The sequence below is a fragment of the Hemibagrus wyckioides genome, linkage group LG23, assembly GCF_019097595.1.
Source record: "Hemibagrus wyckioides isolate EC202008001 linkage group LG23, SWU_Hwy_1.0, whole genome shotgun sequence".
Lineage (NCBI taxonomy): Eukaryota > Metazoa > Chordata > Actinopteri > Siluriformes > Bagridae > Hemibagrus > Hemibagrus wyckioides.
This window is the reverse complement of record NC_080732.1, coordinates 8,744,948-8,757,724: the sequence shown is the minus strand read 5'-3', so window position 1 is coordinate 8,757,724 and position 12,777 is coordinate 8,744,948. Positions and strand designations below refer to the sequence as shown.

Below are 12,777 nucleotides of genomic sequence, written 5' to 3'. Positions count from 1 at the left end.
TAGGGTGACACTCGACTTGCTGCTAAGCTTGTTGGTTCACTTACTCATGTCACCTTGATTAGAGACAGGGGTCAGCTGTTTCCTTTACCACCAACCTGGTGAGACATGAGATTCTGTTCAAAGAGCAAGGCCATGGTGATAGTGTCATACATAATTAGAGCCTCATTTGTAATGAATATGCAGAGGTGTGGATATGCCGAGCATCACAGCCGGTGAATGTATTTCTGCAGATTTGGGGAAGGAAATATCCTAAACCACAGTCTGGCAAGCAAGCATTTAAATTTGGGGAGGGAAATATTACAAATATTATTTCAAGATACTTAAATAGATTTCTGTAATATTTAAACAATACTGCTGGATTTTAAGCTTGATGAATTTGTATGAATGTTTACAGATGTGAATGATTCAACAGAAAAAAAAAACAAGGACATAATTTTGTACAAATTGTAATATTGTGATTTTTTAAAATTCTATTAAATAATTTTAACAATTACTTTACATCAGAGTTTGTGTTATGAACAATGTTATACCATATGTCAATATTATACCAGACAATTGTGATATAATCATGATATAATTTAGTCATACCCCTCAGCCTTAATTTAAACACATATATTAATACTAAGATGTGTGTAATATTATTACTATTATTATTACTATTATTATTATTATTATTATTATTATTATTATTATTATTATTATATTCTTAAGATTATATGAAATTAATTGCTGTCGCCAATCATTATGACTAGCCTTCAGGTCATTTTTACAGCTGTCTTTGACAATCATTAGTATTAAGTGAGATAAGTTATTTTTCTATTGTTTTACTTTTGCATTACTTTATACTTGTTAGGAGATATGTAGAATGTTGTGGAAATGTGGATTATGTTTCTAAAGAAAAAGAAAGTCATGTTAAAAATTTTAGATTGTGTGACTCTCATGAAGTGTGTGTACATGTGTTGCTGTGCATATGGGATAGTTTTATCAACCAGCTGTGTTGCTGGCTATGTTCCATTATTCAGCTCTTTTGCATTTGTTGACCAAGTGACCAACAGATGCCCTATACATAATTTTGGAATGAGAAACGAGGGTGCAAGTGAGCACCATTCCCAGCCAGTGGTGATCTTATTTCATTCAGTGTTTTGACAGTGGATATCCTGAATGACCTATTATGCTTGGTGTGGGGGGTAACGGAAATGCAATTATGCCTGTGTCCAGCTGTGGCCTCCTAAGCTTACCCCTGCTTCATTGTGTCTTAGGGAACAAAGACCAATGCCATGTGTAACACACTAAACCCACCACTGATTTTTTGTTCACATAATGCATATGGAGACATTCAGAATGTTGTGTTTGTGTTATGCCATAAACATATTAACATACCATACATATTGTCAATAACTGTATTCTAAATATAAGACACAAAGTAGGTGTATTAACACATAACGACTATGTGTCATAGTATACAAATCTCTTCCTCTACTTCTGGTGTATTGACCTGCTTAACTGGGTAACATAAATATGCTCCTTAAAGTGAAGGAATGAGGAAGTAAGTTGGCATGATATTTTTGTGAGATTCAAGAGATTCATGAGACGAAGCATCCGTTCCAGTCATACGAATCAGGTCGCAGATGTTCTTTAGTGAATTGCGCCAAAATACACTTCAGATTGGCTTTTTGAGCATGCACTCATTTGTAAAAGAGAAGATCGAAGAAGTTGTACCCCCAGGGTGAATGTGATTGGCTGACAGAGGGGGTGTGAGGTCATGTCCTGGCCATGTGCCCAGTGAGGAAATATGGGGGATGTGATGTCAGTCACAGTGACACTGAAACCTGCCACTCTACTTCTGCTTTTCTTATAAAGGCACAGCACTAAGCATCTGTAAGTCAACTGGCCATTCACAAAGTCAGCTTGGTGAATCAAAGTCTTCCTGTATTCAACTGAATGCAGTTTGTTACAACAGTCCTGGGAGATTTGGATCAAGGTGCAAATACAGGTGACTATATGTTGTGTCAGACTCTCAGAGAATATTCTAACACAGAACATAAAGTAAAAGTCCTGTTAAATATCTTAAAAAACATTGGGCCTTCTGTCTTCACAAAGACAAATATTGAGCTCAATATAGGCACACCAATTAAATTTTAATGGCAGCACACACACCCAAATGAAGCAAAGTGTGCTAATATTTGAACATAGTTCCGGTTACATATACATATAATCTACACCATCATATTTCAGCCTGTGCAGAAAGCAAATAGTAAAATAGGAAGCCATTTGGGATTCAACCAGGCTTGAGGAGGGCTGAATTTAGGTTGCTGACTGGTAAGCAAATCAAGCAAGGTCGACTCTGTGGCAGTTGCATTTGACAAATGAACGGTCTTCACTTTTTCTAGCTAAAATTCATGTGTCACTGGAAATAGGAAACCATGGTGTGGGACACTTGGCATAGAAAAAACCATCACAATGTGGGGTCACTGATTTGTTTCTGTGCTCCATAATATACTGGAAAGAGATCCAAAATGACTTTATATTAAAGCCCCCTGTTTTGTCATTCATTGAGATTTCTGGGAACTTTCCTACATCCTGCTATTTCTGAGAAAAAGTCTCAGCTAAGGGAGCATGACTGCTTTTGAGTCTCGATATACGACTGTAATTTAACTCTTGGAAAATCATCTTGCCTACAAGCGGTGCTGGCTTGGCTGAGGCTTGCTCGCACTGCTGAATGATCCTTTTTTGTTTCATTTTAGTTCAGTAGCTCTCCCTTGCGCTTTTACTACATTCCCGAAAAACACTATTCCTCATGCCAGTGGTGTAGTCAGGAATTCATTACAGGGAAGAATGAGAACATATGCTAAATAATATCACGCTTTATCTGTACAATTAACATGATAAGTGTTTAACTGTTTCTGGGTGGATGCCAGAATTGGTGGTGGTATTCAGAGTTTGTCCTTTTATTACTTAAGGCACAATCTGCTGTCAACCAACCTAGCCAATTTTGTAACTGTCATGTATAAACAGGCATATGAAACAAAACACCTTTATGATAAAGCCACTGAAAAGGATTCCAATAACATGCTAGTAAAAGGGAAAATAGTACATCTATTCAATTCAATTTTATTTTATTTGTATAGTGCTTTTAACAATGGACATTGTCTCAAAGCAGCTTTAAAGAACCTAAGAAAGGCAAAACAAAAAGTTCAAGATTAATATTAGACTAATATTTAAGTTTATTTGTAATTATGAGCAAAACCAATGAGCAAGCCTGAGGCCACAGTGGCAAGGAAAATCTCTCTTAGATGATATGAGGAAGAAACCTTGAGAGGAACCAGACTCAGAAGGAAATCCATCCTCATTTGGGTGACATCACATCATGTGATTGTGATTACACATCAATGTAAACACCTCTTATAAGAGGTAAGCTACATCTTATCTCTTAAAAGCAACCATATCTACAATTCAACCTCCAGCACCTCACTGGGTGGCACCTTGATATCTAGTTAGTAATTTTATCCTAGCATTTGCTAGCATTTATATGTTATTATTCATTAGATTGACATTCAGAAGTAACACTTATTTGACATCTTGGCTGATGGAAATCTGGAGAAACTGTAATGAATGTATTTATGAACATCATTATAGCGCAATTACTGCACAAATTAATGTCATTTGATGCATATGTATATAAACAGTGGCGCTATACATGCGTTATATTAACCACACACATGTAAGCATTTGGTACTAAAAATATTACAAGGAGTTTCATATCCGAAATCCATCCCTGCTAGAGCCGCCTCTGCTTCATGGCACGTTTTGAAATCAAGCCCACAATCTGCCAATACCTTTCTTGAGTTGCACTTTGCACAGTTCATTTAATAGATAATATTTGGATCTTTGGAGCAATAAGGTCAACCTGATGAACAGTGTGTGATGGAAGTCTGACTAACAAGCCCTCTGTGCTCTCTGCCCCACCTACCCTACCTTCCACTGTTGCTGAAAGCTGGGGTCAGAGACAAGGCTGTGTTACCGAGGCCATTAGCAGCGGCCTTGGGCAAACATAGGCACTCTGTTCAAACACAGGGCGGAAGCAGCTCTAATGAGGATGTTTACTGAGGTGGAAAAAACGGCATGAGCAAACAGGGATGTGGACACACATCGACACTTCATTCCTGTCACCTCTTCTGCTCTGGGGCCTGCCACAGGCCCTAATCACACCGGCAGGCAGAAATGCCTGTAAAAAAAAAAAAAAAAAAAGGCACATAGCACTGCAAGGTTGCCACTGGATGACATCTCAAATGGTCCAGAGTGCCCCATCTCTTGTTAGTGTGCAATTTTGTGCTTATCTCATAGTCTTTTTCTCTACAAAAAAAATTGTCCTTCAAGCTCAGCTTATTGCTTAGAGCCAGGTGTATGGAGTAAATGAGATGCTGATAACCTGCAGGAAAGCGAGGTGACCAGTCAAGAGAGAGACAACGCAGATAACAGCGAGGCATAAATAGAAAACGGTAACGGAAGCATCTTGGGAGATTGCTGCGTGGTTTTTTGTCTGTGTAACAAGGCTGGTGGCCATTGTTAGTGGTGTAAACACACTGTAGGCCTGGCTCTTGTGTCATCGTTAAATACGTTCTGCTGGCTCAGCAGCACATGGTGGAAGAAACTGTGATCTCAGTCCATCTGGGCTGGTAGCAAGTCATTAGATGACTTGGGTGTGACCTAGCTAACTGTTGGTGATGTTGTTGATTGACACAGATGATGACCTGCTGGTCTGTATAATGACTCAATTGGATGATGGCGCTAGGTGTCAATGGAAGTTCAGTTGGATCAGTTGGTAAAACCTGCCGTACTACCTGCCTTCAATATACTGCGGCATGACGTGTATATGTGTGTGTCTGTGTGCCAAATGTGATTAAAGAACACTGATAAAATAGCACCTATTCACCCCCTTTGAACTATTCTGGAGGTGAAATGAACTTAATTAATGTCATGAATTTATTTAAAATATCCCATAATTTGGTAATAATTATAAATTATTTAGAAATGAAATTGGTAAAAATCGTGATTGCATGTATTCACACCCATTGGTGTGAAACCTAATATAACCAGTTGCCATCAGCAAAATACATAGATTTTTTTTCTTCCCAAATCAATATTATGTTGTTTTTTTTTTCAAAAATATATTTGTGATCCGTAATCACAGTAAAGTGCATTTCAGTTCCAACACTACAAAGAATGGAAAAGTTCAAAAAGTGCTCCGAGTACTTCTGCCTTGTTGTGGTCAGTCTTGTGAAATGGCTCCTTCATACATTAGACCTTTTCCTCGCCCAGAGCTTTGTGCCAAGTGCAAACAGAAGCCGAGCGCTCTGTCTTTCACAAGGCGCCAACTAGTTAATATTGCATCAGCACATTTGGAGAAGCTGTTGAAGAGAATACACGAAACCCTTTTGTGCAAGAGAAATAGAGATGCTTCTGTACACCTACACGCACCGAAAGCTGACCACCTGTCTCATCCTCCCATGCACAGTTTGATCCATTGGGTGTGTACCTGAGCCTTCTACCAACATGAAGTGCAGAACGCCTGCAATGCAGTCTTTCTCCCTCCGCCCACTCCCTCCCTCTCTATCTCTCTACACTGTTTCTCTCTTATCTATTTGTTCCTTTGTGCAGTCTCTCTTTCTCTGCCTCTTTCTTTCTGTCTGTCACTTTGTCTTGTTCTCACTCCGCTTCGTTTCGTCTCTTCCCCTTCCTTCGCTGTTCTCTGTCTCCCTCCATCTTGACTCTTCTTGATCCTTTGCTATCTCTGTTCTCTCTTGCTCTCTCTGTCTCTCTCACCCCATGTCTGCTTTGTTTCTTTCTCTTCTGAGCTTTCTCTTTCTCTCCCCATGGGCCATTCCAGTGCCCATGAGACACTTTTACATCCAAATAAAACAGTAGCGCACAGGGCGGCACCTCAGTGTGCCACCTAGAGGCCGGCGGGAGGAGGATGCTCTGGTGACAGCTCTCATAAAACCTCTGCTTTTCGTATTGAGGCAGCATGCGTTATAATGCACTGGGCTCTCACAGGAGGGGATGAACACATGCTCATGCATAAACAGACATGCATATATATGCATAAGCAGTTAATAATCTTCTTCCACATTTGCATAAACAAACTCGTTTATTTTGCCACTATCCATGCATGGATGACTTATTACTGAGCAGTTTATATCTGACACTAGAGATACTATCTCACAAATGATCTGCATATATTGCAGGCATCTCAATATATACGTGGACCAATTATTAAAAAAAAAAATACTGTCTGCACATTTACCCTAACAAAGAGAATGTCAATGAGGCTCTTGAGCTCATCTTCACTGCTGGGAGCCATGTCCTCTATATCCTCTAAATCTATGATAATATATCGCTGCAATCGTGCCATTTTGTCTCAGACCAAGCATAATTTATTTTATTTCTGCGAATGGTGTTTAATAGGGGTTGTCCCACTATTAATTCTCAGTCACCTCTCTGGGGAAAAGAGCTCATTATTTCCTTATAAATGGTTCATCGAGCAGGAAGGGACGATGAACTCGGCTATTTCCTTGTGCCAAACGCTCAGATAAGTGGTGATATTTTGGGTGGCGAGCGACAGCAGCCTGTAGAGCAACACACGCTGTGGGTTTTGGCGGCAATGTGCTGGCTTTTACCTTGTGGCTTTTCAAGCCTGCTGTCTGAAATGCTATAGGACAGGGAAGCAACAGATGCACTGTGGGTAGGAGGGAGGAGACACTGGACAGACTATGGAATAAGAACACATATTCTTTAACTCAAATTGTGTCTCCCCCATTGTGAAAAAGCATAGCAGTAAAAAAAAAATAAATCAAATAGTAATCACAATATATGGCATGCACGACATTTGTTCTGTTTAAATCCTGGTAAATTTATTGCATATGACACATTCAAGAAGTCTTTATCTGTTTTCATTCTTCTCTCATTGTATGGTTGTTGGACTGGTTTCCTGCGCAGACATAAAGTGTGGAGTTTATAAAATTAAGATCATTAAGTCCCGTACAGGATCGTCATGCCATTGTTATCTATAGTAAATGCTGGAGAATAGGATGTGACTCAGTGTTAATTACATTTCATTTCATTTTATTTGAAAATAATGCGCTCTGTAAAACAATAGACATTGTCACAAAGCAGCTTCACAGGAATCCGGATGTAGATGCAGATTTCTAATAAACATGCCTGAGCTGATAGCAGCAAGAAAAACTCACTAAAATAACAAGTTTTAAAAGGGAACCCATCCTCTTCTGGATAATACTGGACACTTGGCTTATATATAGAAATCATTACTTTCCTACAATTCTATGCTGTCATAGGAACTGGAAAGGTTTTTGGAAGGACTTGCACTTTAAACACTGTTTCGACCGCTTTTCATTTTTCCTTCTCTGTCTTCCAGGATGCCTTCGTGGAGCTCTACAGTCATCAGAGAGCATCCATATTCCACCCCTGGCCCTATTTAAAGACAGTCTTTGGCCTGGCAGCACTGGGAGCGGCAGGAGTCACCATCGGTGCCCTTTTTTCTCAGAAGTGATCACCTGGATCATTGACACCTGTCCTTCCTCATCTTTTTCACTCCCCTGGCTTATGAAGGCACTTGGTTTATCAGCATAGCACTGCCCTGCTGTTCCATCCATGTTATGGAGCTGTTCTTGAAACTGGAGTAGGAGAAATGCAATGAAAACAAAAACAAAAAAAAACAAAAAAAAAAAACAAACAAAACAAAACAAAAAAAAAAAGTTGCTCTAACACATTTACTAAAACTATCACTGCCATGTTAGATCTAGATACAAAAACATATTTACACACACACACACACACACACACACACACACACACACACAGCAACCATACAACTCCAAAATTCATGGACCACATAAGCACACACAAATGACAATAAATTCTTTTTATTGCAAACATTACTTACATTTGAACTTCTATGAACCTGCAAATCCAGAGGTTCACTTATTATGTTTTTATTACCTTGTGTGTAGCATGGAATGATGTATGTATAATGTAGGAGTTGGAAAGAAGAAAAAAAAGAGAACGAAACAAGAGACAGCTATGAATGCTCCACTGTCTGCATGCATAGTGGCAAGCTACTTTTTTGCATGATGGCCTTTTCAGCATGGAAAAGAAAAGCACCACATTATGTAGCACATTTCTGGGTGTTATTTTTTCTTTCTTTCTTTCTTTCTTTCTTTCTTTCTTTCTTTCTTTCTTTTTTTTTTTTTTTTATCTGTCTTTCTCCTTCTCAAATGTTTCTCAGCATACCTCTCAAAAGCAGCAGATGCTGCTCATCCCTCATTAGGCATGCTCGTCTGTTTGATTGGCGGGCGAATCTCTGAGTTTTGTCCTTGCCGGTTAACCGCTAAGCATTCACTTCACTTGCTTTCAACAGCTTAAAAACGTTGTGTTCTGAGGTATACCACACCTGAATGTATAATATGTGTCTCTGTGTGTGGTGTGACTCTAGAGACATTTAACCTTTCTCATCTCATCTGGTGTCACTCTGCTTTTATTTTGTGTCCTTTTTATAAAAAAAAAAAAAAAAAAAAGGAGAGGAAAGGCTGAAAACATATAGGTTATTGAAGGTGTAGTACCAGAAAGGCAGCAGGACCCTATTAAAGAGATGTAAGTGTGTGTGTGTGTGTTTGTGATTGTGTGTGTGTGTGTGTGATTATAAGTAGAATGTGTTGAGAGAGAGCTTAGAGCTTAGCCACAGAAAAGGTGGGTATCTCTCGGCCCATTACAGCAACCAGAGATAAAGCAGGGCAGCTGGGGTCAGCCAGGTGTGGCAGGGAGGGGGTTAGGGGGATGGGGAAGGGTTTAGGTGAGGTACAGCGGAGGGACTCCAGCTGGCAGCAGAGACTTCATTCAGCCTGGCACAACGGGCATCCAGGGAATAGAAGCTCCAGAAAGACATAGAAGAAAGTGAAAAATAATAATAATAATAATAAATAACTATAACTATCAGCTCTATATTTTATTTTGTCCATTTTATTTTCACATTATTACAAAGTCAGGCATTTTGTGGCACCCCTGGACAAGGTGAGGTTACCCAGTGTTGGACTAATGACCCCACAAAGCCTGACCTTGAGTTTGAACCATCAACCTTCTGGACCTTCAAGTCGACAAATACACAACCATGACTGCTGAATTACTATTGCGCCACTGAAGAACCACCTTAGTAGTGTTGGATCCCTGAATGCTCCTGTGCTGAAGGAGTTCGCTTGAAACCAGACAACCTGAACTTGTGTGTTTCTGCTGCTGCTTTCATCCTGAACAGAACCTAAGCGGTATCAGATATCTCAGTGCTCTCTTTGCAGCGGATTTGTAGGGCATTGAGACCTCTGTTTGTCATATTCAGCTTGGGAGCTATGGTTTTTTCCCTAGCGGTGGAATCTTTGACAATCATGGTATAGTAAGATGATATGTTTACTTGTTAATGTTTTACTGTCATTTAATCTCATCTAAGTGGTGTAACCATTTATTTTAATACGTAAAGGCCGAAGTGATGGAGTTTTGTCTCCAGAATGCATGTCACCGAAGAGTCAATCGAATTTAATGGCGGAACTCATGTTTCATGTTTGTAAAGGTACAAAAACGCGGACATAATGCAATGTTGAACTTCTGCTATGAATGCGAAAGCATCATGTTGATCGTGTCTCTTATGAGTATCTTACGGGAGAGAGTTGAAGGCTCGCACTGTAACATCATGTATTTTAATAGCTGCTAATAAGATGTGTAGCTCTCAGCAATGTAACATCCTTGTTATTTAGACACCATGCGATGCTGCTTTACGATACAGCAAAAACTGCCACTGGTGGGGGGGGGCTGTAGTGAAATCTCCCCACTCTGTAAGCATCACTCAGCAGGAAGGGTGTAAAGACTCACACAGCCTTTGTGTGATCGTATAAAAACTCCGGATCAGGAGGAATTGTCATTTGTTGAGTTTGACGAATGAGGTCAAGGCCTGGATTACCTAACAGAAACATTCAGTAGATAACAGTTCAGTAGTGTAAAAGATACGTTGAGTAGTGTATTAAAAAAAAGCTTACCCCAAATCTTACCCCAAAAAAATCTTAGGTAAAATGTACACAAATGGCAACAATCTCAATTGTAACTCAAGTTGACTGTTATAATTCGGCATTAGTAAGGTGTTGGGTACACTTGATATTTCCATGATCGGCGCTTTCTAAAACAGAATCTGACACAGGATTTTGTCTCCTCTGACTCCAGGAGCAATTATAATATAATAAAGTAATGTCAAGAAAAATTGATCATACTGCCACAAGCTTTCAGGAGACAGTGAGAAAGTTAATTGGTGCGATTTATTACAACATAATTCTTATAGTTGACAAGGGAGAGTTTTTTAAATGAGCTACCTGGTCCTGGGTTAACACATTTTTGTTATTTAATATATGTATATATTATATTTTATAATTTGTTTTCCCATTACCAAGAAATTTCAAATCCAAAATGGGAATTGGGATGTTTTCTGACTTCTTAATTGGGACAACACTGAAATGGCACAAGATCGCTTAATTATGATGAATTTGAATGTCATATCTTTACTGTATATGTGTCTCCTTGTACCACTATGCATCATTAATGTATATGTTCAATGATAAAGCATGAAAACATCTCTCTGGGTTTTTCATCGATTTAATTATCAAAGTGGGAGGGAGTGTTTAACTGCGTAAAGGTGAAAAGCTTTTCCTCTGTGTGAACTGATCTGACGTAATTTCTGTCTTTATGGCAATGCCAGTTGGTATTTGATCCTGTTATTTACATTATGTGTGATTGTGATTTCTTTTTATTTTTATTTTGGTTGCAGCATTTTTAGAGTTGCTTTCAGCTCTGTGATTTTATATGCGTTTCTACAATGTCTTGTTTTTCTGAAAAATAAGCCCCAATCCTACATTATATAGAATTGTGGAAAAAAAAAAAGGTTAATGCACTTTTTTTCGTCTGTTCAGGCAGCTAATATCATAGAACCATTTCCAAAACATGCCACAATGAAAGAGCCAACCTTCTTTTGCTTTTCTGTTTTGTAATTTTATTGTTTCTCTTATTATTATTTTTTTTTACCTTTCATTTCACATGGTAGCACTAAATTATACCGAAACCTTTGAACCTGAACAAAACATCCAAGGTATTTTTTATGTTAAAAGATGATACCCAGAGGATCATAGTTACTGTATCCTCTTATAGCAGTCATTATTTGTCCTGCTTTCAAAATGTAGCCTACATAAACCACTGTTCAAGCTTTTTTGTTGTTGTATTTTGTTTTTAATTTATCCTCATATCATGTCCCGATGTGCCCATACTATTTTTGTCTACTTCTTCCTATCATAAGCTAACAATGATGTGTCCTAATTAAAAGAAAAAACTTGCCTTACCATCTGCGAGCTGTCACTGAATCACTGAATCATAAACCATAGCACTCCCTCTGCCATAGTGTGTCACATGCTTCCATACTGCATATAAAGAAAATAAAGATTGGATTGAGACATCATCTCTAGAGAAAGCGGTTCCTGGCGTTAAATAACACTTTGCTGTTTATTCCGTTTAAGTTCATTGCAAGACTGTGATGGAGTGTGAATAAGAAAATGTGTGTTACTTACTTTAGTCAACACATCAGAAACACCACAGAGCCCTAGAGTGAGGATCCTGTGTGTGTTCTGTAGCCTACTGAGAATAATCTCAGTAGTTCTCAGTAGTTTCCATCACTGTGTCATAAGTGATGCAGCAGGAGTCCCACAGCTTGTCAGACTCCATCTAAAAACATTCCCCAAGCCTAACATTACCTCCGGACCTGCTGGAAATGAGGTAGATGGTCACAGTAATGCCCGTGCTGATGCTCACTCTCTAAACATTCATTTCTTCATGTCAGTTAGGACAACTGGGGTGGTGTCTTTAGCTGCAGGGCTCAAACAGCACACAGTGTTCCCTCTGGAAATCTCCATCATTAGACATTACACCAGATTAACCTCCTCCTGCATTCGAAGCCCCACAGCCGATTCGCAACATCCTCTTTAGAGAAAAGAAATGAAAAAGTTGAGCATGGAGAGTTTAGCCCACGGGAATGGAAAGCCTAATTTAGCTCAGGTCTAGAGTTCTGTGTGCAAAATGCTATCCTCTCAGCACATGAAATATTTGAAATGCTTGGAAGACGGAGAATTTTTATGGCTGTCTACATGGCTGCCTGCGTGCACTGCTTGGTAAGTGTGCACAACTGAGGGTAGATTTTTAAGCATGAAGTTTCCATACATGAATATGATAACAGAACAGACAAATTTGAGAGATACAGAGACAATTTTCCAAATAACAAGCTACCAATGCTTGATTAAAAAGGAACGATATATTTATACTCGTAATCTCATTTGGGGCCAATTTTCATCCGTAATCCAATATTGTACAATATCCAAAAGGAAATCGCTCAAATGTCTAAACCTATTACAAATTATTTATTTACTACCTGTATTTGGTAATCAGGGTTATGCACCAGTTCAGTCCAGAAAACATGCCTGTTCATGAAGACCAAGGTTTTCACAAACACTGCACATGAAAAGAATAAAACATGTCATGGTGTGCTGTTATACAAAAAAATAAAAATAAATAAATAAAAACAGCCAATGATGAGGTAGTGTGATGCGGCTAGTCTCAGAATTCATTATTTTCCTTTAACAGCATGCCCCAAAGTGTTTTATTCCTTTTACACCACAGTAATTTGCCATA

General features: G+C 38.8%; 1 protein-coding gene across 3 annotated transcripts in view; it reads left to right on the top strand.

The window, feature by feature from the left end:
* bcl2a (BCL2 apoptosis regulator a) overlaps nt 1-12,777 on the top strand; it is a 130,324-nt gene that overhangs the window by 39,070 nt on the left and 78,477 nt on the right. The window contains exon 3 of one of the 3 annotated variants that reach the window (XR_009203293.1): nt 7,433-7,552. The exons of 1 other annotated variant lie outside the window; for it this stretch is intronic. Coding sequence is in view for 1 of the 2 variants with exons in the window: in XM_058376147.1 (XP_058232130.1) it covers nt 7,433-7,567 (135 nt within the window). In the remaining variant the exon portion in view is untranslated. Of the gene's footprint in view, nt 1-7,432; nt 11,555-12,777 lie in introns of those variants that run through there. One more of the 3 variants, XM_058376147.1, reaches the window with a different exon arrangement.